The sequence below is a fragment of the Gigantopelta aegis genome, unplaced genomic scaffold (genome assembly GCF_016097555.1).
Source record: "Gigantopelta aegis isolate Gae_Host unplaced genomic scaffold, Gae_host_genome ctg2711_pilon_pilon, whole genome shotgun sequence".
Classification (NCBI taxonomy): Eukaryota; Metazoa; Mollusca; class Gastropoda; order Neomphalida; family Peltospiridae; genus Gigantopelta; species Gigantopelta aegis.
Genome location: NW_024533006.1, coordinates 20138 through 44237, shown reverse-complemented (window position 1 = coordinate 44237; position 24100 = coordinate 20138). Strand labels below are relative to the sequence as shown.

The 24100-nt window shown below is 33.9% G+C and overlaps 2 protein-coding genes across 2 annotated transcripts; one reads left to right on the top strand and one right to left on the bottom strand.

Moving 5' to 3' along the window:
- Window positions 1–14350: 14350 nt before the first annotated feature.
- Window positions 14351–17316, top strand: LOC121391605 (calnexin-like). The gene is given in 18 exon segments (XM_041523174.1): window positions 14351–14409; window positions 14710–14791; window positions 14833–14883; window positions 14932–15014; window positions 15063–15117; window positions 15172–15309; window positions 15362–15437; window positions 15541–15574; window positions 15625–15698; window positions 15778–15817; window positions 15863–15976; window positions 16199–16239; window positions 16289–16306; window positions 16309–16400; window positions 16448–16568; window positions 16571–16631; window positions 16681–16732; window positions 17245–17316. Coding segments are annotated over 18 exon segments (1263 nt in total).
- A 520-nt stretch (window positions 17317–17836) lies between these two features.
- LOC121391604 (transcriptional regulator ATRX-like) lies at window positions 17837–23782 on the bottom strand. The gene is given in 18 exon segments (XM_041523173.1): window positions 17837–18016; window positions 18413–18763; window positions 19196–19240; window positions 19242–19277; window positions 19279–19319; window positions 19322–19374; window positions 19599–19788; window positions 19950–20110; window positions 20308–20369; window positions 20478–20516; window positions 20518–20553; window positions 20555–20626; window positions 20628–20656; window positions 20913–21069; window positions 21773–21853; window positions 21855–21905; window positions 22413–22610; window positions 23762–23782. Coding segments are annotated over 18 exon segments (1803 nt in total).
- Between the last annotated feature and the right edge of the window lie 318 nt (window positions 23783–24100).

Below are 24100 nucleotides of genomic sequence, written 5' to 3'. Positions count from 1 at the left end.
CTAACACTAATCTTCAATTCTTTTAGATTGTGTTCTGAGATATAAGACTTGTGCTGAATTTCGTTTCACATGTTAAGTACTTAGACAGGTCACATAAACAGTGTGAGTTTTTCCAGAGATGAAGGATAAAATAGCATGTAACTAGGTGGACAGATGCTTGTCCATTGGAACATAAAACAATCGAAGATACTTAAGTGGTCTTCGTGGTTGAATGAGTGGAACAATAGAAGAAAATTCCTCATATGTTCCATTTAATGCCATAACAAGTTCCTCCAAATACTTGTAAGAAAGTAGATAAAACACAAATTTTGCTACACGGCTGATATTGGTTTTCTTTAAATCCAGGATTATGTTTTTGATGTTTTTGATTGATGAACATATACACAAAATTCTCAAAAGTATCTAGTTTTATAGATCTCAGCTGAGTAGTGTTAGCCAATGAAAAAATTATCATTGGATATTTCCTCTTCTAGATCTGTTCCATTTATTGTAATAGCAAGTTTCTCTAAATAATACAAATTTATCAAATGATGATGTAGCTTACTATTAGCAGCACTTGTTATTAATAAAGGATCATTATAGTGGTAAGTTATTAAGGATCTCAGTTTACTAGTATTGGCTTGAGCCAGTGACAACAATTTGCAGACATGGGGCAAGCATTTACTGAAGTGCTTGAAGCACAACTTCAAGCATTCATAAAAGGGCTTAAGCACAAGCACAAGCATTTATGCTTCCAAAAAATAATGCTTGAAGCACAAATTCAAGCACTTAAAAACTGCTTGAAGCACAAGCATTTTTAACCAAAAAAATTCCTAGCAATTCTTTTATCTCAGTCAATTTTTAAAATACTTATTGTTAGATCGTATAAACATTAGTTATAGAATGTAGCATCTGCCCGTCAGCACCTCTCGGCCTAAAGATCTTGCTTGCCACACTAAAACACCTGCTCCACCACAGCAGAAGATACAGGAACTCCCAACACGGTTGTAGCTATATTTGCTAATGATGGATAAAACAGACTGACAGCAAAAGAGTATTAATAGATGTGCTAAGTGCATAAAGAACTTGCAGCCTTTGTGCTTAAAAGTGCTTATAAAGTGCTTTAAAGCACTAATGCTATAAAGTGCTTAAGCACAAGCACAAGCATAAAAGCTTATATATAATAAATGCTTGAAAGCACCTCCAAGCACTCCAAAAAATGTGCTTAAAGTGCTTTCAAGCACGAGCACTCAAGTGCTTGCCCATGTCTGACAACAATATGGTATCCCAGTATGGACAACTAACACTAATCTTCAATTCTTTTAGATTTGTGTTCTGAGATATAAGACTTGTGTTGAATTTCGTTTCACATGTTAAGTACTTAGACAGGTCACATAACAGTGTGAGTTTTTCCAGAGATGAAGGATAAAATAACATGTAACTAGGTGGACAGATGCTTGTCCATTGGAACATAAACAATTGAAGATACTTAAGTGGTCTTTGTGGTTGAATGAGTGGAACAATAGAAGAAAATTCCTCATATGTTCCATTTAATGCCATAACAAGTTCCTTCAAATACTTGTAAGAAAGTAGATAAACACAAATTTTGCTACACGGCTGATATTGGTTTTCTTTAAATCCAGGATTATGTTTTTGATGATGAACATATACACAAAATTTTCAAAAGTATCTAGTTTTATAGATCTCAGCTGAGTAGTGTTAGCTAATGAAAAAATTAACATTGGACATCTAATGTCAATCTTCAAATCCTTTAGATTTATGTTCTGAGATATTAAAGTTGTGTTAAAATCAATCTCACATTTATTAGAAAAGATATCAAAAGGGTGGCAATGAAGTTTCTAGTGTTTCCAGAGATGGGGGTAAAAGAGCATGTAAAGAGGTGGACAATTATCATAACGCAATGTTTAGTCGAAGATGTTTAATAGGCCCTCCTGGTTGAATGAGTGGTATTAATGAAGATAACTCATCATATGTTTCATTTAAGTTAATATCAAGTTCTTCCAAATAATCTAAAGTCTGTATGTGAGCACAAATCTTTGTTATATGATTTCATGGGAGAAGTGATACGTAGCTGTTGTAAGTTTGGAAATGACTTAGTTGCTTGGATAATAATGTGTGGATTATTTGTATTTGAAAATAATGTTAGACCTTTTACTACCATTTTAGGTAGCTGAAACAACTTGTCTGAATCAAGATCACCAATAATTTTCAATTTTAATTGTCCTTGAAGTTTCTTTGGAGGCAGTGGAAGGGCTTTAGCAATAAAACCATAATTGTCTTCAGATCTAATCTTTACATCTAGTGATATATTATAATGTGATATTAAGTAGCCAACAATGTAGTAATCTAATGGTTCCATTGACAAATACCAATTATTCAATAGATGTCGATTTTGATATTTATTACTTAATTGAGGTGACTCATATATACATCTAGCAAATAGTGTGTGAATAAAACTCTGATTCTGATATTGATGTGAAAGTGTAATCATTTAACTCAGTTTGAAGCTTATCTGTTATTCCAGCATAAAATATAAGAACAACTTCAAGATTTTTCTTGGAATATTGGTTTAGAATTGAAAGCTCTATATCCATAGCAATTTCTTTGTAAAGTCTATCCAAAGCTTTTGTAATTGCTCTGTGATAGGCAAAAACACCCTGTTTAGCAAATTTCTTTGGTTTATTAGCAATATAAAGAGCAGCCAAGTATTCCTGTAGTGTTGTATGAAGGAAGGAAACTACTGGTATATTGTGTACCACTGGATACACTAAAGCCACTTATATCATTCATTAAACCAAGATTGTCCTTTATACCAGTCATCATAGTATTATTAAAAATGTATTGTTGGGCTCTCACTCCATCATATGCTAACTTTGAAAGATTCCAAAATTCTCCTGAGAGCATTCTGTGGTAAATGTTTTAAGATCTTCTTTACTCATTAATTTTGAGGGCATTCCAAAGTCTCTAGGAACTTCTTCTGTATCACGAAGATGTCTTAAAATAAGTGCTCGAGTGAAAGCATCATAGAGTTCAGTCATTGTATTTGGAAATTGAAGTTTTCTACTGTAGCTCTCATCATACACTTCACAGACAATGGCTGCATTTAAAGGAATATACATTAACCTCTCAATGATAGGAGTGCTTTTATAATAGTTAATAAAAGATGTTAGTCGGTCAGGTTTGTCCTTAAAATATTCTTTAGCATATTTTTCAATTCTTGAAGAATTAAAACCTACAATCTCAATTCGTTTTGCTCTCTTTTCTCTTCTTTTAATAATCTGAACCAATGATCCACTTGCTGTGGGACGACTGGTTACTAACACAGTAGATTTTTCAAGATGTTTCCTTCAATAAGACGACGATAAAGAGAGCCTCTTTGTCTTTGATCATATGGTAGTTCATCAAAACCATCCAAAATCCAAAGAACACTTTGTCCATATGTTTTTATATAACTGTTGTTCTATCTTCTTCATGTTAGTATTAGGATTATAGGTAATAAGTCATACAATGTAGTGGCATATTGTGCTCTCTGGTCACGTAATTGAACAAGAATAACAAGAGAAAATTGTTTCAAATGATTGTCAGCTGTGGGATTAGTTGCCCATCTTCGACAAATCTCTTTAGCCAAGGTACTTTTACCAATACCTGGTGCTCCTTCTATTAGAACAAACTTGAGACCATCAGGATGTTGTGTTGGTTTTAACAAATCAGTAAATGTGATCTGTCTTTTTCTTTGCAAAATTTGTTCAGGACTATAATTTAGTGTGAACTTAGTGAACTCATCAGCATCTTTAGGTGACACACCTTCCATCTCAATAGCAGCCAAGGGAATATATATTTCTGAAGGCAATGGAGGCCATTTAGGATAAGTACGTAATGAAGAATTGTACTTTGTTTTAAGAAAATTTGAGTATTCACTATTTAAATTTAGTTGTGAGTCCTTTGTATAGGCTGATGTGAAGATTGGTAATCTGTTCCAACATAATAAGAATAGTATTTATAGGTGAATCTAAATGGGGATACCTCCTAGTTGGTAATGGAGCAAAACTTGTTATTATTATTGGTATTATAGCAGTTGCCATTACCAGGCATAAGAAAAAAATTACTAGCTGTTTGCGATGACATCTAGAACTAGATCTGGATAAAGTGATCATACAGTTGGTCCCAATATTTTTACAAATTCCTACAAGTATATAAAAGATAAAATGACATAATTTAAGATACAACATATAGACACCCTTATTAATACAGACTACATGTATTAATGATTTAAAGTATCATGCTACATGATTAATGCAGTTAACTATATTGTTTCTTGGCCCTCAACTCAATGTTATACCAAATGGTTTGCATCATTCAATAGCTCTTCCAATAGCACTTATTTTTTTCCAAAACTATGGCCATATCTTTGTATCTTATCATCTTAATCCAGTACTTTTATACTATATGTTTATTATCATTGTGTTCTGTTTATGTCCTTTGAACTAGCAGTAGCTATTGGGCATTCATTTTGTCAGAAAAATCAATCCCATAAAAAATGATAATGTTGTTTGCTTTCATGATCATGATCAGGAGTGGTATGACATCATATACAATTTACAATGTAACAAAGAGAGATGTCCGCATGGGATTGAGACACTGAATCCATTTCACTATAGGGGGAATGCATAACTCTGAAGGTAGTGCATATAAACCATTTCTGTCTCTTTATTTTATAATTTTTTTTTTATTAGAATTTGTAATTCAGTGTTAACATTGAATCATCATCATGCAGCATCTTGATGTGACACACCTTCCATAACAACAACAGCCAAGGGATATATAATTCTGAAGAGAATATAGAGGCCATTTAGAGTTAATAATAGATTTGTATTTAGTTCTGTGACAATATAGCTCCTATTTATTAGGTGAATTAGAATTAAACTTTTTATTATTATGGCCATCATCATTAGTATTGCTAAAAGATCAAAATGAATAGATAGTAGCAAAAATAACAAATATTTAATAATTATAAGTCTTATTTTCATACAGCTAACGTTTAGTTCACACTACTATTCATTTCAATATGACATTGTCCATGTTTTGTTTTTGAATGGTCTGTCTTTTATAAACAGTATTTGCAGTACGTTGTAAATTAGGCTTGCATCCTTGTTCCCAAAGTGGTCCCTGTCAGTATTATCAAGCACTGTAAATAAAGAGAAGAAACGACACAATATCTAGCTATCAAAGCTAGTCATGCAAAACTGCATTATTCATATAATGAAACTTCACTCACTATGTATCAGTGGGCATTTTCATATTCATCAGCAATTCTATTAAAGCTATTCTCTCTCAAAGTATCCAAAATTTGTTTTCTGGTAGCCTCAGGATTGACATTCAACCACAATTCAAACATCTTCATTGTTCTATGATGAACATCTTCATTTTGCAACAGGTTGATGCCATTTAAGTCTTCAGAATCTAGCCCAAGTAGAGTTCCAAAAAGATGCCAATTAGAGCCTATTCTGACGTACTTGGTTAACTCTGGAAGTGTTGGCTTTTTCATTTAGCAATTGCGTCTTGTCAGCCATTTGGGCGTAGCTCATGATGACGTAGTCTCGACCCCTGAAAAAGGTTCACTGAACATTGCCCCCGCATCAAATCATAATTATTATGATGAATAATTTCTAGCTCTCCGGGAGCTGGACACAATGAAGAGAAACACTATATTCTATGCAGTATATTATTGTGACACAGACCTCTATAGTAAACGAACACAGTTTTATCACAGGATTCTAACTAACTAACAATATTTAAATAAATGACTAAATATTGAGTGCAAAATAAAATATACTTTATAACAAAACATAGCATAATAAAAATTGAGAAAAAATCTATAATCACTAATCAACTATCAGATTTAATGTTGTATATACTATCTTTACTAAACTAGAGAGGTGTGATGCAATAATGATTTATGTAGTCTAAAAAATCAGAGACATTTAATTTCTCCATTATTGGCTCAATGCGATCAAATTTAGGTCTCTTGCTGGGATCAGCATTCCAACAAATATCAATAATTCTTTGTAAATGTGAATTAACAAACTGTGGAATTATAGGACGAGCATTCTCACGAGCTATCTAAATAATAAAAAGATAACAATACCATTAGATATAATAGATCATGTGATCATTGTTTGAAAGGATCATTAACCTCTATATATTAGACCAATGCAATAACCACAGCTAATGTACTAACTAATCAATGTACATGTACATGTATTAACTAACCACAAAACATTGTTAACTAACCACAAACAATGTTTAATATCACTACCCTTTGTTCCAAGTTAATCAATATCCTCCATACTACTGGTCACTGTACATGTATCAACTGATCATTACACTAATATATTATCTTAATTATATTACTAACCTTTAGTCCAGCCATCATTGGTGATAGACCAACATATGGGATCTTGCCTGTAGCTATCTCCCAAAGAATAAGAGCAAAACTATACATGTCAGCTGCTCTTTTATCAATCTCATCTGGTCTCTTTTGTAGAACTAATAAGAAATTAATAATCTATTAACACACTTTGAATATATATGTATATAAGTTTATATCTCCATTATAATAGATCCTTTATCAACTAATTCCATCCATTCATTTATTATCTATCTATTATTTTACAGACCTTCAGGAGCACACCATTGTGGGTGATAGATATGATTGCTGTCCATAAATGAGAAACGATATCGTGATAAATCTAGTTTAGCAGTGAGATCATTATCAATCTAAAAATAGAACAAAGAGTACTAACTCCAGTATATATTGTAATAAACTTTGTTCTTAAGGAAATGTAGAATGGATAAATTAATGGATAAATGGACGGATTATACAATATAGTCTTACCACAATACTGTGAGGGTTGAGATCAAATCTATTGACAATAGCCTCTATACTGTGGATATGACGCATTCCATGACAAACATCTTTAGCTAATTTGACACCTTCTTGTAAATTTAGGTGAACCTCTAAAACAAGAGAACAAAAAATAAATAAAAAACCCTCTAGTATTAGTATGGGACTAGAACAAGTGTCCTCAATATAGAGGTTGTATAATACACTTAAAGTATTAGTATGGGACTAGAACAAGTGTCCTCAATATAGAGGTTGTATAATACACTAAAGTATTAGTATGGGACTAGAACAAGTGTCTTCAATATAGAGGTTGTATAATACACTAAAGTATTAGTATGGGACTAGAACAAGTGTCCTCAATATAGAGGTTGTATAATACACTAAGTATTAGTATGGGACTAGAACAAGTGTCCTCAATATAGAGGTTGTATAATACACTAAAGTATTAGTATGGGACTAGAACAAGTGTCCTCAATATAGAGGTTGTATAATACACTAAAGTATTAGTATGGGACTAGAAAAAGTGTCTTCAATATAGAAGTTGTATAATACACTAAAGTATTAGTATGGACTAGAGCAAGTGTCCTCAATATAGAGGTTGTGTAATACACTAAAGTATTAGTATGGAACTAGAGAAAAGTGTCCTCAATATAGAGGTTGTATAATACACTAAGTATTAGTATGGGACTAGAACAAGTGTCTTCAATATAGAGGTTGTCTCTGTTCTTTCTTATAGGAGTATAATCACAGTACTTGTTCTATATTAATAATATTAATAAAGCACTAGTACTATAGTATATTAAGGCTAGTTAATAAGTCATTATATAATGATATAATATATATTTTTCATACCAGAATTGAAGTCATGAAGTATATGATATAGAGTACCCAATGGGAAATGGAGTACAATAAGATGTATTTGAGGTTCCAATACAAAGCCAGTAATGGAGATATGTTTTCATTAGTAAGGATTCTAGAAGAGGCAGCAAAATAAAGGTTTTAGAGAAACTTTTCTCTAACCTTAGTCGAGGATATTCTCGCGGAAATGTCTCTCTCGGACATTTTGAGATGAAAGATATCTTCTTTTGCAAATAGTTTCTTTATTTCAACAGTGTGTCCACTCCAGGAGCCTTTCCATATCTACAACAAATTGTACTTAATTTCTAAGACTTGACTGTCATACCTCTCCAAACTGGTCTTGTCCATTTTAAGAGACATAGTAACTTGTCGAAGTTCAATTTCCATTTGTCTTTGACGAAATTCAAGATCTGTATAATCAACAACAATAATATATAATAATATATATAATATATAATATAATATAATACAATAATATAATATAATACAATAATAATATATATAATATAATACAATAATAAATACAATAATATAATACAATACAATATACGAATACTGTCCTTCTTGACTTTGAAGAAATAGTATCTAGAGGAGAGAAAGAGAGAGCAATATAATATAATACAATAATATAATACAATACACTAATAATATAATATAATACAATAATATAATATATACAAGAGAGGAGGAGAGGAGGAGAGGAGGAGAGAGAGAGAGAGAGTGAAAGCGAGAGGAATAGGTACAATATGTACATTTACTGAAAAAAACTACAGTCCTTCTTTGACTTTGAAGAAATAGTATCTAGAGAGAGAAAGAGAGAGAGAGAGAGGAGAGAGAGAGAGAGGGAGAGAGAGAGAGAGAGAGGGAGAGAGAAGAGAGAGAGAGAGAAGGGGAGAGAGAGAGAGAGAGAGAGAGAGAAGAGAGAGAGAGAGAGAGAGAGAGAGAGGAGAGGGAGAGAGAGAGAGAGAGAGGAGAGAGAGAGAGAGAGAGAGAGAGAGAGAGAGAGAGAGGAGAGGAGAGAGATAGGATAGAGAGAGAGATTTCCATTGCCGTGTTGTTTCCATGTTCTACTCACTGCGATATGGTATTATTTGAAGGCTCTGACCAAATTCATCAGCAAGTCCTTAAGTTGACAAAATAAAGGTCAAAGTTCAATCAGATACATGTACATGATGTACCTTGTAGTTTTCTTTTTAATGTAGGACGTGCTTTATCATAAGGACTTTGTTTATTTTTATTGGACAATGCAATTAATGCACCATGTTTTACTAGAACCTAATAATAATTAATAATAATTAATAATAATTAATAATAATATTTATAAACAATCCATTCATCTATCTATTGGGTCACCTCACAAATTCCTATATAGTTCCAGAAGGCGGCATAATGTAGAGGTGTGTTCCCATGTTCATTACTAATATTTGGATTAGGTCCACTTTTCAATACCTATAGAACAATACAAATAATAGAATATATAATATAATATATATAATATAATACAATATAATATAATATAATACAATATAATATAATATAATATAATATATATAATATAATATAATATAATATAATATAATAAATATAATATAATATAATTGCTGAGCGCCTTAGTGCAAGGCAAATAATCATGCGTCGCATCTCGCAGATAGTTTGTATGTATGTGTGTGTGTGTGTGTGTGTGTGTGTGTGTGTGTGTGTGTGTGGTGTGTGTGTGTGTGTGTGTGTGTGTGTATGTATGTGTATGTATGTGTGTATGTAGTATGTATGTATGTATGTATGTATGTGTCACGCTTGAGAATGCAATTATTTCAGCCCAACCTGCAAACGTATGCTCACGTGCTCCTGAAATGGCACTGTTGCTATTATTCTCCAGCTGTGCATGGAATCATGTGTGCTATCTTCCCTGGCCCAGCTATTTTAAACAGAAAGAAAAAATAATATCTGCATACAAAAATGTATGCAATTCACTGCGCGAGGCTCTACACTGCGTATACGTATGTCTAGTATAATATAATGTAATAATGCTTACAATAATTAGTGTATTGTTGTCAATCAATTATTATTTCAAAACAATCATTGGTTTTGTCCTTATAAGCATATACCACTATTACCACTAATAGACTATTGTACTTACTATAATAGACTTACTTACCCTCAAAACAACATCATATTTGCATGAGATACAGCCATATGTAATATTGAGTCCCCACCCATATTGACGATATCATTTCTGGCTCCTTTATTTAACAGGTAATCAACAATGTTAACATGACCATGTGAACAGGCATAATGAAGAGGAGTGAACCCATGTTGATCTCTAATATAAAATATTAATAACATTGACCTAGAATAGCTACCATTAGTAAGCTCTAGACTACTGACATCAGTACTTACCACAGTGACCTAGGATAACTACCATTAGTGAGCTCTAGACTAGTAAACGTCAGTACTTACCACAGTGACCTAGGATAGCTACCATTAGTAAGCTCTAGACTAGTAAACATCAGTACTTACCACAGTGACCTAGGATAGCTACCATTAGTAAGCTCTAGACTAGTAAACATCAGTACTTACCACAGTGACCTAGGATAGCTACCATTAGTAAGCTCTAGACTAGTAAACATCAGTACTTCTACTTACCAGTGACTTAAACATCAGTACAAACTTACGTAGTATTTATATCATTCTCTGGATCAAGTAGCCATTCTCTAAGATAGGTCTCATCTCCATTACGACAAGCAGCATATACATCTTCAGTAGTAGCATCTATATAACAATAGACCCATTATATATATAAATAATACATGTAAATTGCTCTAATAAATCCATTCATTATTTAGAATCCACATTGTATTTAGAATATACATGATAATGCTTACCTTTAGATTTTTTGACTGCCATTCTTTATGGCTTTTAATAATGACAAAAATGTCTGTTTGTATTAAAATTGTCGTTCAATTTACAAGCCACACCTATTATTTAGTTAACCCCGTTGAGTATAATGGGTTAAAAATTATACTTACCCACGTGGAGTTATTTTTCAAGATGCTAAGAAGAAAAGCCAAACTGCAAGCAGAAGGAATAGTTACAGATGCTTTTTCAAGATACATCTGGTGTTTCTAAGTTGAAAGTAAAAAAAAATGGCGCACAATCATCATTAACTGAGGAACAACAATTGGAAGAACTTGTTTTTGGACATCAACCCTTTACAACTGTCAGTAACTTTAGCAATCTCACGTGATTGTCATGTGGTATATTGCAGGATGATAAAGAACTATCATGTAGTGACAGTGAGGGTGACAGTAGTGACGGTGAACGAGAGACTGTTACGAAGAAACAGAAAAAAAGAACAATGCTGTTTGGAGAGATGAAGATGATGATATGATTAAGTATGTTTCCATGGATACTTTGTAGAACTATAAACCTAATAATAATTATAGGGTTGACCTCAGCAAATCGTTACGCTTAAGGAAATTACAACGAACACAAAATGAAGAGGTAGTAAGTGGAAGAGAGCTTTCACCAGATTAAGAGAACAGTAAGTTAATAACTAGTTAATAACTAGTACTTGTAATATTTAAATTAATACTGTTTAACTTTTTCTTTCAATAGATTTCAAAAGCTCACAAAGCAACCAGAATGGGCTATAAAAATTCCCAAGAAACCAACAGGATTACAACCAGGTTTTATTTAATTTTATGATATCCTTTAAATCACTGTTACAATAGATTCCTCCGATGATGATGATGGAGATGATGACGATGACTTTATGATGAGAAGAACTGGCAAACTATTGGCGAGTAAAACCCATCAATTACCAGCTGGTGCTATTGATATTAAACAATTGAGTAACGCTAATAAACAGAAAAAAGCACCTGTAAGTCCCAAACCATTATAGGGTGTGGCTTCTATCTTTTAACACCTTATAAATATAAAGGATTAGACAAAAGTAATATAATGCAGCTGGTATATCCCACTTTTGGCAATAAGAGCTAGTAGCTATCATTAATTATTATTGACTTGTTTATGAAGTAATTGTTCTACTTTATTATAGGCAGTAGTACAGGCAGTTGAATTTCATCCATCAGCTAATGTCCTCTTAACAGCTGGACTCCATAAAACAATGACATTGTTTCAAGTACAATGACTAGCTATATTTAACCCTTTGTATACTTAACTCATGTTAGGTTGATGGAGAGACAAATCCTGTTCTTCAAAGTATTCATCTTGAAAGATTTCCCATAAGGACTGCTCATTTTTCATCTAATGGAGAGGAGATCATCATGGCTGGTCGTCGTCATTGGTTTTATGTTTTTGATATGGTAGCTAGAAAAGTAACAAGAATCAATGAAATTAAAGGTTGTCCTATTATGACACACCAATCTGTTCCCTGTATCTATCGATCTGTTTACTTATGTATCTATTTGTTCATTCTTTTGTTTTCTGTTGATCCATTTCTCTTATAGGTCATGAAAAAGAGATATTTTTGTGATTTTCAAGTCTCACCTGATAACCAGCTGCTTGCTTTCTTGGGTAAAGATGGTTATATCCCTCTCTTATCAAACAAGGTATGTCAATGTGTTATATGACCCAATGATTTATCACCAGTTGATCATTGTATTAGACAAAACAATGGATAGCTGACTTTAAAATGAATGGCTCTGTAACTGACATAGCCTTCACTCCTGACAATAAATATTTGTTGTGTCTACAGGAAGTAAGTTTATCTAATGAGATAATGCTACTCTCTCGTTCTCAAGGTGATGGGCATGTTTACGTCTGGGATCTCACGACAAGAGATTGTGTTCATTGTTTTATTGACGATGGGTGTGTCAAAGGGACATGTTTGACCGTATCACCTAATAATAGTTATATAGCTTGTGGTTCTGACTCTGGTGTAGTTAATTTATATGATAAAAGTTGTCTTGTAAATGAAAGGCCCAAACCAGTCAAGTCTATTATGAAACTTAACAACTAGTATTGACTGTTTAGTATTTAACCATACAAGGTAATTGAATGGATGGATCAAGAGATCAATGGATGAATGGTTTGATGAAAAGATAGATTGATGTTTTAATGATAATAATAGTGAAATGAATGGATGGATTAACTTTCAATTGTAATAAGCACTTGTCTTTCTCATAGTGAGATCTTAGCAATGAGTTCACAGGCAAAGTTATCTGCTCTCAAACTAGTAAGAGACACACCCACACCTTATTTTCATTAATTATATCTCCTGTAGTTTTCATACACCTTCATTGTCCGTCTTCTCAAACTGGCCCTCTTTAAGATCTCCATTAAAGAAAGTATATTGTATGGACTTCTCAACTACTAGTCAATACTATGTAGTTGGGAATGATGAAGGAAAGGCTTTACTATATAGGTATGTATATCTCAATGGTAGACACTAGGGACCTCAATATGTTGTCCTTAGCATGAGCCCCAATACCAAATAGTATTAGTATGGAAGTATTAGCATAGAAGTATTATGGAAGTATTAGTATGAAGTATTAGTATGGATCTAATGTCTTTCATATAGAACTACATAATATTCTAGAAAGTATTCTTATATGAGGTTACATTGTAACTTGTACAACATGTAACATCATTGGGATTACCTGTTTATATCAACTCTCTCTCTCTCTCTCTCTCTTCTAGATTAAATCATTACTATCAGAACCCTCACATTTAACTAAACTATTAAGAACAATTTATTTTTATTAGTTAATAAATAAGAATTGTTATAAGAGATTACAATAGAATGAAAGGGACATGATAGTTGATGATGTAATAACATTAATGGATTGTTACAAGTTATAGTGTCAACCACTTTCATCCAAATTTAAGGGGTGGATATCCTTAAAAAAAAAAAGAAAGGAGACCACTAAAAATTATGCAGACAACATGTATTCAGAAAACATTCATATTTCATACGTCACCAGTGTACATGTACATGTACATACTTGCATGGATTCTCCCTCCATAGGATCACTATCACCTTCATATAAGTCAATCACCTATGTATGACAAAGGTCAAAGTTCAATAATAATAATAGGTGGGGTCAGCAAATACAGAAATAATTACGATAAAATCAGCTTCTGGTTAAATTGGACCTTTAATCTGTAATACTTATATTACAAATAAATCCAATAAAATTGTCTTGTTAGTTACTATTTCTTTGTCCTGGATGTATGAGTAGAAATGTCATGAAACTACCTGGTCAAGTTCTTCATCATCGTCATCTTCCTCAATTTCACTGTCTTCTTCCTCATCCATGTCCATTGCTAAGTCTTTTAACACATAGTCCCCTCTCTTTAGACCAAGAGGTACAATAGAGGTGTGATGGAACGTTTCCTTCTGAAAGTAAATTTTTTATGATGCCATTATGATGTAATGTCACTGACCCATTTTTCATATTCTTCTTCTTGTTCCTCTAAAAGATCTTTATCAAAGACTCGGATCTCGTGTTCATCAGGATGTGAATAAACCGTCAAGGCATACTCCATTAATGTGTCCATATTTATCTCTACACATGATCTGAGTGATTTCATTGGTCAGTGAATCTCATTATAGTAGTAACCTTGATGGGCGTGGCATCAGCTGTAAAAGCACGTGTTCCATTTGCAGAGGTCATTTTTGAGTTGTGCAGTATTAAGAAATACTTGCAGAAGGGGCGCCATGTTCATAATACTTGTTCTCTCACTATTTGTTTTATCAGTGACTGCTGCTAAAGAGGTATAATTTTTTATTTTATAAGCATTTTTATGGATTCTTACAAAATTGATTGAAAATACTATATTTAGAATAAACTGCAGTGCAGTCTATATCCCGCCTTCAAGACCTGCAGGTGATGTCTACTTCTGGGAATCATTTTCCAATAAAAAAGAGTGTGAAGAAAGGTAAGTTATCATTCTCAAAAGCGTTCCTTACCTATCTTCATTAGATGGATACATTCCAAAGCTTCTAAAGATGGCACTGATATTGATATAGCCAAATACGATGGTAAAGGGTTAAAAATATATATGGTTACCATAGTTACATTCTTTAAGGTCAGTGGTCCTTTGAGAAGCCGACACATGTTGGTGCATTCGAAGAAGACGTTGGACTAGTCATGAAGGTCAAGTCATGTGACACATGATGAATCATGTGATCATGTTGTGTATAGGTTGCAGCTAAGCATTATCCATTTTCCGCTAAACTAGAAAGACCATTTCTTTTTGACAGCGATGCAGAAGCATTTGTACTCCAGTAAGTTAGAGGAGAGAGTGAGAGCATTTAATCTTATTTTATTTGAAGATATGAGGCCAATTTCCAAGACTCTCTAAGTTGTGGCGGAGCATATATAAAAACTGTTGTCAAGTACTGATGATCTAGATTTGGTATGGGCTATTAATTTTATTATTAGTTGTCATTCCTCCTTCCTCAGACCCAGTTTCATGACAAAACCCCTTACACTATAATGTTTGGTCCCGATAGGTGTGGCCAGTCATCTAAGTATCATTTTATTATAAGGTTCAAAAACCCCAAAACAGGAGAAATTGAGGTACATATGTGTTACCATGACTACAATGTCATATGTTTCTATGGCAACTTAGGAGAAACATTCTAAACAGCCAACGTCTGGATTAGAAAATATATTTACTGATAGACAAACTCATCTTTATACCTTAGGTACTGAATGAATGGATGGATTAGATGAATGACCATGTGATATCATGTGACCTTTTAGTGGTCAGACAAGATGACAGTTAATACGTTAGCCATTGATCAACAGTATTGGTGTCAGGTAATCTCCTTAAAGACTTGACGTAAGTCTCCACCCACTAACCACACCTATAACTTTTATCACTTTTAATAGACCTGGTGTAATCCCTCCAGAAGAGATTGATGATCCTACGATAAGAAACAAACCAAAAGATTGGGATGACTCTCCTCTCTCTCTCTCTCTCTCTGGAAACAAGAAGCTATTTATCTCTCCTCTCTTGTCTCCTCTCTCTCTCTCTCTCTCTCTCTAGAATACCTGATCCACAAGCAGTTAAACCAGATGATTGGTAGTTTTCTTTCATTTATTATAATCATTTTTTCCTTTTTTATAGGGATGAAAATGCTCCTCAGAAAATACCAGACCCAGATGCCGTCAAACCAGAGGGTTGGTTAGATGATGGTCCTGAAACTATCCCAGATCCTGATGCACATCAACCTGATGATTGGTCAGTAAGTTTGTAATAATCTTCCAAGAGTCTTAAACCCTAGACTCATTTTAAAAACCTAAAGTAATGTCCCAAGACTCATTCCTAAAACCTAGTAAATAGCTGTTTGTCATAGACTCATTCCAAAGCTAACACAGTATAGATAACTGCAATTATGAACACCAAACTCATTACTAGATAATTATTAACGTTACATATGTTAGAATCATTTTATTGTCATAGGGATGAAGAGGAAGATGGCCAGTGGGAAGCTCCTATGATTCGTGAGAAAATACTTAAAATTGGACAGGTGCTACTCTTATTTTCATGCAGCTAACCCAGCCTGTGAGGAAGTGGTTGTGGAGAATGGACACCACCCATGATTGCTAACCCTGCCTATAAGGGGAAATGGCGTCCCCCTCAAAATGAAAATCCTAACTACATGGTGATCAATTGTTACCATAGGCAATGTTGTCTTCACCATTTATATAGGGCGTTTGGAAAGCTAAACGTATTCCTAATCCTGGTTTCTTTGAACTTGAGGGCAGTGTATATTCTCAGTTGGCTCCAATTTCAGCTATTGGTTTTGAACTATGGTCAATGAATAAAGATGTCTATTTGATAACATAGTCATTGCTAGTCAACTTACCACAGCTTCTTTGTTTGCTAAGGAAAGGTAAAATATTTTCAATTTATTTACTTGATATTTAATTTAATATTTGCAGCTGGTTAAAAAAAACGGAAAATGAACGTGTTGCTTCTGGATCAGATTCTCTGGTAAATTTTAAATTGTTACTATGGTAACAGACCACACCCCTATAGGGTCCTTGGTTGGACTATTTTATTGAAATAGCTAATGAATATCCGTATTTGTGGGCTCTGTACGCTGTTGCTTTGGTATTGCCTTTTGTTCTTTGTGCTGCTTGTTGTGTTCGATCCAAGGTAAGTAGGGGGTGGGTCAACTAACAGAACAGAGAGACACACATTGTAGCCATCTGACGAAGCAGCTAAGAGGAAAAAAGACAGATGAACCTACTCCTGATGATCCAAGACCATTAGAAGAGAATCCACCAACAGAAAATAAAGAAGCAAAAAAAGTCTGAATCATTTGTTGCATCATCTGAAGAGGAGGAAGTTGTAAGTCTTGACCTTATATAGGTGTAGACACACCCACTGCCACACCTATTTACAATGTTTAATTTAATAGGATAAAAAAGACCCAATAGAATCACAGGTTTGTTGTAATTGCAATGAGGGTGTGGCCAATTTAAATTGGCTGTTAATTACAGGAGAAAGAGGTAGAAGATGAGAAGCCACAAGAAATAGAGACAACTGAAAAAGATGAGACAGCAGACGACTGATGAAAATGGAGAACAAGAATTGTACAACTAGAAAATCTCCATAGGTATGTATTAAACATTTTATGTAGACAAAACCTTGTACATTAATTAGTGTTCACATAATGTAACCACCTACATTATATAAATTACATGTACAGAGATCATGTAAAATACAACATGTAGTAGTTTGGTAACATGTATACATGTTACCAAACTACATGACATGTATACATGTACCACATGTCATGTAGTTTGGTATGTTTTAAGTGGTACATGATTTGTTGTACATGTAGTTTGGTATATTTTATGTTATATTGTTGTTATTAATGCGTGGGAAAAAGGCAGACCACAGAAAGAAGAATAGCATAATAATAATAGTTAGTGCTTTATTATTAATAATTATTATAACTAGGGATAATTATTAGGATTTTCCTTTATTAACAATAATCTTTTTGTTGTTGTGCAAATAATTTTTGGTTATCTAATTATGTGTGAGAGAAAATATTTCAGCACATGTAGGAAATAGTGACGTCTATAATTATTATCTCTGATTGGGTGGTAGAATACCACCACCACCTTGTCCACGATTTGATGGGGTAACTATAGCAGCTGTAGTTTGTCCAATCATAGGAGGTAATTGAGATGGAACAGGAGTCTGAACTTTAGATTTTTCATCCACCTCTTTGAGTTCTCGTAGAAACTGATTGCGTAATCGCTCCAACTTAAGTCGATCATTAACAGAGAAAGAATTGATCACTGCTGTATTAGAGAGAACCTCTCGTATTTGTGGAACATACTGATATAACTCTTGTAATTTGGAAGACAAGAGAACACATGTTGTATCATAGCGTTGACGGACAGGTATATTGTGAGGATCAAGTACAGAGACAGCTAAGGAATTTCGTAGAGTTAGAAGAGTCTTGACTCTGTCTGCTACATTAATTCCATGTTGTATAAGTTGGAAAACTTGAGTTGTTTATTGTACTTTGGATTTGAGTTCTGGCTTGATTTGTTATTGGAGTAGTAATTGATCTGTTCTCTTGACCTATCATTATGTTAGGATCATTCTCCATTAGACTACCTCCTTGCTGCATGTTAATACCAATGTTATATGTACGACTCTCCATCTCTTTTGGGCATTGTAACTCTCCCAGGCTGCTTTTCTTTCTTCTTCAGATAATTCTTCGTCAAATACATGCTCCAGGAGTGAGTCATGTTTGTGGTACTTAATTATAGCCTGTGGTTGGAGCTTTTTTAAGATTTTACAAAAGATAATGTCCTCAGACTCTGGTAGTTCGAAAGGTTTATCAGGGGGCGTGTCACTTGGAGGTGGGGCTGGGGAAAATGTAAAGAGTTCTTGCAGTTGTGAAATTGTATAATGACGATTTATTTGTTTTTCATCTATTACTCTCAGAGAGAGAGACTGTTTGGTTACTTGACGATCATATATCTTTTCCTCCATTGTACCCTGCATGAAGATGACTTGGTTATAATAAACATTAATGGTAGTGTATTAGAAAGGGTGTGGGTTAGTAGGTGGAGCATTACTAATAAACAAATAGTAACCATGGATACACAACCACTTACTACCACTTATCACACCTAAAACTTATGATTGATGGTCTCATAAGTTTTTTTGTATAAGTGGTAACAAGTGTGTTTATCTCTGTCTTATTAATCATACTATATCCTGTACTTTAATCCTGTTTTGTTTATTATTGTTTCTATTCTGTTTATGTCCTTTAAACTAACAGTAGCTATTGGGCATTAATTTTGTCAATAAAAAAATCATTCTAATCTATACAATTTACCTATATTTAGATTAGTAATAGATACAATAGAAAGGACAAATATGGAATAAGAGTACATTACTAGTAATTACTTTACCAGCACTCCTTACCTGTGCTAGTAGTCTGTATACAAAAACAGGTTTTGTCTGACCAAAATCGATAGCTTCTAAAAATAGACTGCAGGTCATGAGTTTGGATTCCAACAAGCATCAAAGACAACTACTCTGTTAGCACCAATAAGTTTACTCCAAGAGAACCAGCCTTTGTGGAGATGAGAAAAACACGAATACTGAAATAAGAAGAAAAATTTAGTTACCGTGGTAACAATTAAATATAAACTAATATCTAGAGCTTATTAATTTTTGTTACTATGGTAACACTTACTCGGTCACTTGTCTTTTTATTAAACTGTTTCATTTGATCTGATCTCTCATTACTTCGTGTTGAACCAATCTAGTCTGAAATAATTAATACCTTCAATATAATCTCCATATTCTGGCTGCTGTAAAAAACTCTTCAATCAAATCTAGGATCAACAAACTCTGGCTAAATACAAGGACTTTCTCTCCAACTTTCTCTGTCTCTTTCAATAATTCCATAAGAAAGACCAATTTACCACTAAGATCTAATTTGGTACTACACTCATCGGGAAGCAAGTCCTCAAACCAGTTTGTTGGTGAACTAACTTTCTCTCCATTAGTAACTAAAATAAGAGAGGAGGTAAAATGACTAGTATTGTACAAGAGAGACCATTGGATGAATGGATGAATAGAGGAATAGGTGAGAAATGATGGATTTAGAGAAGATACCAAATCAAAATTACTTTCGTATTAGTTTACACTTCTCTAGAATGGCTACTCTCACGACTACTGCTGCTGCCAAAAAGTTCTTTTTTTCTCACTTTAAATTCATCATCATCAGATTCTTTATCTTTTACAACAAATCCCTCAAGACTACTAACGTCATCATCAATCAACAATAAAATCATCAAGTAATTCTCTGTCTTTTGCTTGGTCCTTCCTCTCCTGGTCCAACATTAGTACCCACGGATGATTCCAGACCTGAGGGGCAGTGAGAGGGAGGTTACAACAAAATGACTAATTACTTATATACCTTAGCTAAGTTGGCAAAAGTAGAGAAAAGATCAGCAGCAGTATGGTAGCCATTGTTACGTGCCAAGTAACGTTTTATTAGTTGTTTCTTGAATTGGTGTCATTCTAACAGAAACAAACATATTCGTATTTTTGGCGGTAATGATTCAGCTAGGATACGATAATCTTTACGCTAAATTAGAAAGAAAAAATATAGCTTGTTTATGAATGATTCATCCATCCATCCATGACTCTAATCACTCTATACATCCATTTTGTCCATCATGGTATCCATTCTTACATCCACACATCCAGAAAGTAATTGGAACAAGATATGAGCAACGTTGTTTCATGAGACGAACATCAACTGGTCTTGAAATCTGCATGTTGACCATTACTAATAGGATTACTAAATCTATTAAAGAATTCCTTAGAAGTCCCTAATAAGTTTAGGTTTTACAAAACTGACCATAGTATAATCTAAAAGAGAAATTGAAGGAAGCTTACCAGTGATCGAGGATAGCTACTATTAGTAAGCTTTAGACCTAGTAACATCAGTACTTACCACAGTGACCTAGGATAGCTACATTAGTAAGCTATAGACCCAGTAAAACATCAGTACTTACCACAATGACCTAGGATAGCTACCATTATTAGTAAGCTCTAGACTAGTGAATATCAGTACTTACCATAATAAACTAGGACAACTACCATTACTAAACTTTTTATTACTTACATTCTTTCAAGTTATTCTGAAGAGGTGTTCCTGTCAGAACAATACGACGTCTTGTAGCCACTTTATTGACCATCAGTGACAAATTTGATTTCTCCTGTCGTAACACATGTCCCTCATCACATACAATGATATCAGCTCCAGGATCCAAGAGATATTTCTCAAACAATTTTTCATCTTTTCTTGTTTGACCTTGCCCCCAGTGTCAAGTTACGAAACATCTCATACACCCATTATGATCACACCACCTCCAGTTTAAAACCATCTCTCTAACTTGGAACATCGTTGACTGTTATTTTTATCATTGAGGACCCATATACCTTTATAAAAATAATGGATGAATGACATCAGACAATGGATGACTGATATCAGACAATGGATGATGATGATATTCAAATGGACAGATAATTTCATGTAGCAATTAATATAAATGGACACAATATGTAAGTGAATGGATGTGTTGTGTGTGTGGACAGTTGTTGTGTGTGTGTTGTGTGGTGTGTGTGGTGCACAATATGTGCAGTAAGAATGGATGTATAGTTGTGTGTTCAATGGATGTATAGTTAATATATCTACATACAAATAAGGTATTAGGGACTAACATGATAGTCTCTCTTAACAAAGGAGACCCATTTGTTCATTCATCTGACCAGTTTACAAGGTATTAACTGGACAGAGAACAAGTACACGAGTTATATTTGTTAAGTCAGAATGTTCTAGAACAGGCATCCAAAATAGCTACAACCTAAAGAAATTAAAAATAAAAGATAAAACAGATAACACAAAGAAACAGACAAAATAAAACAAAGATAGACAAATAGACTGATAAATCAGACAATACAAAGACATAACCACAACAATACCTGTAAAGTTTTTCCTCGTCCCATACAATGAGCTAAGATAGCACCAGAGCCTGGTTCAGTAGTCAATCTTTGTATATCTTCACAGACACCAGTTATACAAAAACTTAATTCCTTTTACTTGATGAGGTTTTATCTTAGGGAACAAGAGATCGTCTCACCTATAAAGATAAACAAATGGTATCCAAACATATACTGAGATGATCAAAGATATACTAAAAGAATGCAAAAATATACTAACATATCCAAAGATATACTGACCTCTAAGAGTACTTCCTTTGTTTCAGGTTTCTGTTCGAGTATAATTCGTTCATCACTATCACCATCTCCACCTTGCTCTTTTTTCTTTCAACCTCTCAAGACGCTCTTTCTCTTCCCTTTGGGCTACTTTAGTTTCTTCTGCTAACTTGTCTTTTGATATTAACTTACGGATTTTCTTGCGTTTTACCTACAAAGTATAACATATATGATGTAATGTTACATCATGATAACAATGCCATGTGATGTAATATAACTAAGATCACATGACTCATGACATCAAGATGTAATATGACATCACATGATGCAATACGAACAACAAAGTTACATGACATCACTGATGCAACAAAAAATGCTAATAATGAAATCGTTAGTATTGATTAACCTGGAGTAGCGGAGTTGCTGGTACAGCCTTGTCCTCTTGGTCACTATCCTCTATGGTAATGGTCTCATTATTATCTCCTCCATCATCGCTAGAAGAGCTCAACAATCCTCGTCTTATACGACCTTTTCTCCTTTTAATATTAACCCCTCGATGATAAAAACCACGCCCCTCACCCTCAAAACTCATTATCTGAGTCCTCTGACAGTTTATTAGGCAGGTGAGTTTATGCCATTTATACTGGAAGAGCAAATTGAACTAGAGATAATAATCTTCGGCGCTTTGGCTTTCGCTGTAAAACATCAAGGTCACTGCTGTCTGAGGAAGAACTTCGTCTACGAACAGAATAGTCAAGTTCAGACTTCTTGTAGCACAAAAGATAGAGTCTTGTTGTGGTCGATCAGGAGAAGGAGAAGAAAGTATTAACTGTTCCTTTATAGGTTTTCTTCCTCACTTGATGTAACAAGTGTTATAACTTTGTTTCTCTTTTTAGTTTTGTTGGTGTATCTTTCTTTGCAACAGAGTTAATAATATCATCTTCAGAGTTACTTTCATTGTCTGAATATTCAAACAACTTTCTTTTCTTTGTGTTTGTAGGACAATGCTTTTTTATTCGATTTAGTAACAGAATTAGTAATACTACCAGCAGGAGAATTGGACTTGTTACCGTAGAAGTACCTTCTCTGCTTGTGGGTGTGGCTTGAATGGGCGTGGATTTAGTTGTCGTATCAAATTCATCACTACTACTCGAGTCATTAATAGCAAACCTTTGAGCTGCTTCTTTACCATAGTCACAAGTATTAAGTAGAAATGACCTCTTGGACTTAGTCATCAGTGGTGTACTTAAAGTGGTCTTTCTTTGTCAACAGAAACCTTGCGCTTTTTCTCAGTTCTCAAGACAATATCACTACAATCAGATAATGATACATCACTGCTGCTGACATCACTAGAGTCTGAATCGAGTGTAGAAAACAATTTCTCTTTCTTCAGGTTTGTTTTGTCAGCTTGTGTTAACTTGTGACTAGCATTCCTTTTGTAAACATTGTTGTCTTTCGTAGTGGGGTCAGTGATAGAATTTCTTTTAAGAGATTTAGAGCTCAGTGATTTACTGTACCCTTTGACAAATTTTGTTCTTGATTTTCCAGTGTTAGAACTATGGTTAAGTAAAAAAGGGGAATCTATATTAACTTCATTAGAAACAGACTCATTCCCAGACTTCTCAGGTTTGTGCCCGATTCGTGACTTGCTCTTTAGTCCACCTGATTCATACCTACTTTTATTAAACTTTATCTTTGATCCACTCAAATCATTTTTGGGTCCATCAGACTCATTCCTAGTCTTTTCAGACTCACTTCCACTCTTTTCGTCGTCATCTTGACTAACACCTTCTACATCTATCAATGTGTCAGACTCATTCTCAACTTCATTCTTTGACTTTACTGTCTCATCAGACTCATTCCAGACCGATCAGACTCATTTCCAGGCTGGTCAGACTCATTTCTAAATGTAGAATTCTTAGCTTGGGCATCAGAATCAGTATTGGCATAAGACGATCTTTCATCATGCAACAAAGAATCGGACTCATTCTCATTCTCTTTGTTATGGGTATCAGACTTTGCTGCATTGTCTTCATTTTCAGACTTGGTCTCTGTTGATAGTATACTTGGTGAGCCAATGTTACTAGCTAAGTC